Here is a 7,500-nt window from a genome sequence, read left to right on the forward strand (position 1 = left end):
ACATGGGTGGACAGGAGAGAGTGTAACTGTAGGGTCAGCAATATTTCGCGCCCCTATTTCTTAGAAGGAAAAGGAGAACAACAGGGGAAGATAGGTCAAAAAAATGCAAATCTCGAACTACGTTCCTTATGGGAGCGCAGTGCGTGATCAGTGAAAAACCACCTTAGCACAAATAAGCAACATGATAAACACCACAGACAATAAGACTCGTAGACATTGCACATTAAAGGAACGGGTTAGGGCTTAGGAACATGTCTGCATGTTTCGCAGTCATATAGCTTAAAGGCCTACTTCACCGGTTTGAATATGAAGGTGTATTGAATTCTGAGATCCTATGTAGTATAAATGTGCGAAAAAAATTGAAATCGGTTCATCCTAGCCTGAGAAAAGGCAGAAAGAGTGTTTTTTTTAACCCTATATTTCTCTTTCTCGTGACATCACAGAAAGAGAAATATAGGGTTAAAAAAAAACTTTCTTTGCAAATATTACTGTGATGTCCTTTACTGTGACATCACAGTAATATTTACAAAGTACGTTTTTTTTAACCCTATATTTCTCTTTCTGTGATGTCACGAGAAAGAGAAATATAGGGTTAAAAAAAACACTCTTTCTGCCTTTTCTCAGGCTAGGATGAACCGATTTTAATTTTTTTTGCACATTTATACTACATAGGATCTCAGAATTCAATACACCTTCATATTCAAACCGGTGAAGTAGGCCTTTAATCTTCTAGCATTTTTGATGATAAGCAACATTTTAAACAATAGCATTTCAAATAACTATTTTGCATAAACTTTAGACACGTTTTGGATTTTTAAAAGAACATATTTTAAACATAAGCCCAAAACATGTATTTAAAGGTGAAGTAAGCGGTTTATTTATGTTAATATAAGTGTTAAATCGCTCTTTATTCATACAGTGATCACTTACATAATGTGCGCGTTTCATAAAGCCGATCTCTCAGTCACCCGCTCTGCATGTAATCTGCAAATAAACTTATTGTAGTATCCCGAAATTTATATCCAATTACAAGAGAGAACGCTACAAACCGGCACCCGTCTCACTCATGGTCTCACTGCCGTTGCACGCCAGAGCAACAGATGGGTGAATGTTTATGCGCCTACAATGGAGGAGCAGGTAAAAATCTTTCCCAATGTCTGTTTTGATGGTTTTTATCATGTTTTATCACACTTATGGATCTGAGATGATGCTAGATAACTCGCTGCTTGAAGACCGCAGTGCATTAATGTGGTGACGTAGGGACGAGCGAGGGGACTGCTAACTGCAGTCACTGACAGGAAGTTAGCTAAAAGAACCATTCCACTTACAGCACCTTTAAGTCCAATCCATTTCAAGCCTAAAAAAAACTGTCTTTTCAAATGTCACAACTTTACCAGGAACCCGTGGGAACCCTGTGGATCTTTAAATGGATACGATAAATAGAGCCTATTATTAATCCCCAAAGAAAAATAGCAGACTTAAATGCCAACATTTCATACCAAAAAAAGCCCCTCAAACACACACACACACACACTTGATAGATGTATGAACAGATGGATAAATATTTCGGTGAATAAATAGAGCATATTATTAATCCCCAAAGAAAAATACTAGACTTAAATGTCAACATTCCTAAAATCCTTTTCAACTGAATGATCAACTCCACTGAGAGTCGACTGGTTCACAACATGACATTTAGAACGATTCAGAGTCACGTAAACACACATCACATTTCATCATTTCTGTGGAACTCAGATCCAGAAAAATAGATAGATAGATGTATATTCTTTAACCTTTATTTCTACAGGTAAATCCCATTGAGACCGGAGACTCTTTTTCAAGGGAGACCTGTTTTCCTTTCCCACGTTACCATTCACACACACATTCATACACCGATAGCAGCAGGCTAACTATCGACATTCACACGAGGCAAGGTGGGTGAAGTGTCTTTGCCCAAGGACACAACAACCATGACACAGGTGGCAGGGCGGGGATCGGACCTCCAACCCTTCGATCATCGGCCGACCCGCTCTACCAACTGAGACACAGTCGCCCCTAAAGATGGATAGATAGATATAGACAGACAGACAGACAGACAGACAGACAGACAGATAGATAGATAGACAGACAGACAGACAGACAGACAGACAGACAGACAGACAGACAGACAGACAGACAGAGTGCTGTGTAACTCACATAGCGGGCGTGCCGGGCGTCTGCGGTGCGTATTGGGGGTTAACCTGCGGTGAGGGGACCTCGGGGTAGCCGGGGGTCTGAGGGTTGGGAGTCCCTCCGTAGCCCTGGGGGGACGGGGACGGCTCGTCATCATACCCAAAGTCATACTCCTCATCATTCCTGGAAGTAAGACAGGGATGGTTAGAGATATTCAATTAAAAAAAAACTTTATTTGTCCCCAGTTGAAGGCACATAGAGCAGCAGTATTACAAAGGATCTACAGTCTCATATTCATCGTTTGGTGTCAAACCCAAATGTTTCCAGTCTACAGCAAAAATAAAGGAATTAGCCTCACTGTTCCGATATTTATGCAGGGGACTGTACATAATAAGACAGAACATGAAAAAGCTGAAATAAATGTATGTGTGTGTGTGTGTGTGTCTATATCTGTGTATGTGTGTTTGTGTGTGTGTGTCTCTGTGTGTGTGTGTGTGTGTGTGCCCGTTAGTTACCTGTGTGTGTGTGTGTGTGTGTGTGTGTGTGTGTGTGCCCGTTAGTTACCTGTGTGTGTGTGTCTCTGTGTGTGTGTGTGCCCGTTAGTTACCTGTGTGTGTGTGTGTGTCCCTGTGTGTGTGTGTGTGTCTCTGTGTGTGTGTGGCTCTGTGTATGTGTGTCTGTGTTAGTTACCTGGAGGGTGTGTGTGTGTGTGTGTCTCTGTGTGTGTGTGTGTCTATGTCTCTGTGTGTGTGTGTGTGTGTGTGTGTGTGTGTGTGTGTGTGTGTGTGTGTGTGTGTCTCTGTGTGTGCCCGTTAGTTACCTGTGTGTGTGTGTGTGTGTGTGTGTGTGTGTGTGTGTGTGTTACCTGGATGGAGTGTTGGGGTTACTAGGATCCCAGGCTCCGCTCTGACCTGGCGTTCTGCTTCCATCGTGAATGGGAGTCTGAGAGCCGTAGTGAGGCGTACGACTTCCTGGTTGGACATACAGGTAGACTGCTTAACTCCGATGGACTATAGCTGGCACTCTTGCACTTTCTGCACCACTTTCTAGGCACTTTTATATTTATACATTTTTATATATATATATATTTTTACTTACTTACTTACTGTTTTTATAGCATAACCTATATGGGATGTTTTTAAATGACTAATTACTATTACCTATTATTTATTCAGGTTACAGTAATGTGCACAACAAATGACAGAGTGATAACCCTTTTTAATTTCACTGTATGTAAAATGTTATTTTTGCAATCATGTGACAAATAAAACTTTGAACTTGAAGGTGACACTCATATTATTAGAATATCATGGAAAATGAATTGGAATTGAGGCAAGAATTCATTCAAAAGGGGCCCAAACCAAGTACTGAGTACATATGGATGATTATACTTTATAGAGGGCCGACATTTCTGTATTTAAAATCCCTTTTTTATTGATTTTTATGTAATATTAAAATTTTCAGAGATTTTGAATGTGGGGTTTTCATAAGCTGTAAGCCATAATAAATACAATTATAACAAACGAAGGCTTGAGATATCTCACTTTGCATGTAATGAGTCTATATAATATTTTAGTTTCCCCTTTTAAGTTTAAGAATTACTGAAATAAATGAACTTTTGCATCATATTCAAATTTTTCGAGTTTCACCTGTACACACAATGAGCCATTAGAGACAAAACATACTGCTGTTTCCCTGTGTGTGTGTGTGTGTGTGTGTGTGTGTGTGTCTGTGAGGAGTACGACTTCCTGTTACAAACACACACACAATGAGCCATTAGAAAGACAGTCAAACATATTAAAGGGGACGGTTTGTGGGACGGAATCACGGGGGGGGGGGGGGGGGTCCCGCACAAGCTCTTCCTCTCGCCAAAGACGTCACAGAAACGTCCCTTGTGACTGGAATTTTGAAGCTCGGTCCCCGCGAAATGGAATGTTGAAAAAATACACGGGGATATAGGATAATGGATAGACAGACAGACAGATAGACAGACAGACAGACAGACAGACAGAGAGAGAGACAGACCGACCGACCGACAGACAGACACACACACACACACAGATAATCGATAGCAGTGTCTTACCGTCGTGTAGTGGCGTTTGTGATCCATACATGGGTGTTCTGGAGCCCGTGCCGTACATGGGCGTCTGTGACCCGTACATGGGGGTGCGTCCGTGGGCTGACGTCTGTCCGCTGGGCCGCTTGGCTCCCCTGGAAGATGGAGGAACAGGGTTAGGTTAGGATTAGGCTTGGTCATATGCAGCAAACACTATCCCTGCTTTACACTGTAACACTGGTTGCGTTCCGAATCGCATACTCTTTCTTTTTTCTATTCTACATACTACATCCGACGATAAAAATAATCTAGTTAGGATGCAGTAGGCATACTATTGGGACATACTTTTCTCTCTTATTTCATCATAACATTGCGCCTTGATCTTGCCTCTTGCTTTTATATCCGTCGCATCCCCGTTTGTTTTCATATGGAGGCTTCGTCGATGTGACGTCACTTCACGTGCGCACTGGAATCGCCCCAAATAGGATGCACTTTTCAACACTAACAATCTTGGCCGCATGAAGTAGGACATCCGGGTACTTCTAACCATCCTAAATCTGGCCACAAGAATCGGGACATCCTAAATCTTTTTTCTACATACTATATAGTAGAAAGTATGCGATTTCGGAACGCAACCAAGGTTATAGGCTGGGTGTTTAGTAGTTAAAATGGCAGCATTCAATAGTGTGGTGTGGCCGACTAAGTATTGTAATCAATCAGCATCTTTGCTGGATTTAGGTACGGGTGAATAGCGTTGCCCCATTTGTAATTTTTTTTTAAACTTTTTTAAGTTGTTTCGATTACAAGCGTCTGCTAAATTATATTAATATAACTAAATAATACATTTATTTTATATAGCGCTTTTCAAGGTAGTCAAAAGACACTTTACAATGAAGTTGGTGCACAAGCAAATAAAAAAAAAACCAGGCGAAGCAATAAAGCCAACTCACAATTAACAAAAGACAAAGACAAGTATGTTAAAAGCAATTTTAAAGGTCACATATTATGCTAAATGCACTTTTTAAATGTGTTCTAACATATCCATGGGTCCACGGTGTGCCTAGAGACTGCCAAAATATTTAAAAAAATAACAATCTCTCCTGTTCTCACTCTCCCCCTTTCTGAAACCCCCACCCCTCCCCCCCCAATATACTCCAGTAAGAATTTTCCCCTTTTCTGACCTTTTTTTTCAGCAAACAATTAAAGAAAAACGTATTAGGGACCACTAAGACCATATAATATGGTGTATAATAGAACGTATTAGGGACCACTAAGACCATATAATATGGTGTATAATAGAACGTATTAGGGACCACTAAGACCATATAATATGGTGTATAATAGAACCGAAAAGTGTATAATATGGGAGCTTTAAACAATGTAGTGTAACCGGTACGTACATGGTGGTAAGGCGCTGTCTGTCCACTGAGATGGTCTGACAGGTCGAGTGAAGCTCCACTCGGGCTGTGGACTCCGTGGCGTCTTTAACAACACCGATGTACCCTGGGAAACGGAGGAACATACATCAGGATTACGTTATAAAAGACTACAATACTTTCTTCTTCTTCTTAACCTTTATTTCTACAGGTAAATCCCATTGAGTCCGGAGACTCTTTTGCAAGGGAGACCTGTTTTCCTTTCCCACGTTACCATTCACACACACATTCATACACCGATAGCAGCAGGCTAACTATCGACATTCACACGAGGCAAGGTGGGTGAAGTGTCTTGCCCAAGGACACAACAACTATGACACAGGTGGCAGGGCGGGGATCGAACCTCCAACCCTTTGATCATCGGCCGACCCGCTCTACCAACTGAGCCACAGTCGCCCAATACATAGTCTATACATTAGATTTAAAAAAAACACATTTACTTTAATTTAGTGATTTTAGTATACAGTTTGCGACTTCCATGAAGGAACTGCTGAACATTTTCTATGTGTAGCTTGTTGCCTCTGTGACTTATTTGATTTGATTTGATTCAATTTATTTCAGACATATCAAACATACAAAACAAAATGAAAAGCATGGAAATAAAATAAACAAAAATTATGTTTTCACAAAATAAATAAATAAAAGAAAACAAATTATCTGTATTGCTGAGATGTGCCTGAAAAGGAGCAGGAAGAAGTATACACTTATTTAATCCTACCCCTTTTCCATAGTAAAAAAAAATAAAAAATAAAAATATTTATTAAATTAAAAAAATATATAAAAAATAAAAATATTTATCATATTCGCTTCTCTTAATCCATATACTCTCTGTACAATTGGCGATACTATATTATATTTGCCATTTACGAACTATACATACATACATACAACTTAATATACTATACATTTTTTATATTTTATATATTTATACAATGCATATATCTATATTTATATTTATTTGAATTTGAGAATTTTCATTTTATTTACCATGTTATGTTGCGTTCTTGATTGATAAAGGTGATGTCATTTTAGAATCCTACGGTGGCGCTGAGCATTCACCAAATAAAAAAAAGTTTCACAGCAGGATCTCGTAATTACGAGATAAGGATCACCCTCTCATTCATCAATAACGATGTCTGTGTGTGTGTGTGTGTGTGTGTGTGTGTGTGTGTGTGCAGACGAGGTGAACCTAGCCATAGGAAAACGTAGGCAATAGCCTTGGTTTCCGGACTACAATGGGCCCCATAATCAATACAATTATTTTAAATATTTGTTTACTGTTCATTCATTAATCAGCGATCGCATCGGGAAATGAGGGACACACTTTCACTTTTTATATGCAGTTTGTTCATTATGAGCCACCGGAGCCACCGTACTGTGTTGCCTCATCCAATCAGAATGCCCGGTGGGCTAGTTCACTTTTACCTCCTGTTTGTTACTGTATCGAAGCACAGTTTTATTGAATGCTTTGATTAAATGCAGTCGTTAAACTCGGTGTGATCCTTGACTCATACAAACACATTTCTACAAGGAGGGCATGACAATGAGTATAGCCATGTCAACTTTGTGCAGATATGCAGTCACTGGGACTATTCAAGAGAAAAGCCCAGTCAGACCAGCAGCTGATCACGGGCGTAAAGCCGAAAGTGTGTCCCTCAGTACCCGATGCGATCGCTGATTAATGAATGAACAGTAAACAAATATGTAAAATAAGTGTATTGATTATGGGGCCCATTGTAGTCCGGAAACCAAGGCTATTGCCTACGTTTTCCTATGGCTAGGTTCACCTCGTCTGCACACAAACACACACACACACACACAGACATCGATATTGAT

The 7,500-nt window shown here is 40.1% G+C and overlaps 1 protein-coding gene across 1 annotated transcript in view; it reads right to left on the reverse strand.

Annotated features, from left to right (window-relative positions):
• Positions 1 to 7,500, reverse strand: part of supt5h (SPT5 homolog, DSIF elongation factor subunit) — a 50,621-nt gene that overhangs the window by 8,121 nt on the left and 35,000 nt on the right. The window contains exons 23-26 of the mRNA XM_080024883.1: positions 5,629 to 5,731; positions 4,256 to 4,383; positions 3,038 to 3,143; positions 2,197 to 2,355 (exon numbers count right to left, since the gene is read on the reverse strand). Coding sequence (XP_079881009.1) covers positions 2,197 to 2,355; positions 3,038 to 3,143; positions 4,256 to 4,383; positions 5,629 to 5,731 — 496 coding nt within the window. The remainder of the gene's footprint in view (positions 1 to 2,196; positions 2,356 to 3,037; positions 3,144 to 4,255; positions 4,384 to 5,628; positions 5,732 to 7,500) is intronic.

Source organism: Ammodytes marinus (genome assembly GCF_949987685.1).
Source record: "Ammodytes marinus genome assembly, chromosome: 3".
Lineage (NCBI taxonomy): Eukaryota > Metazoa > Chordata > Actinopteri > Uranoscopiformes > Ammodytidae > Ammodytes > Ammodytes marinus.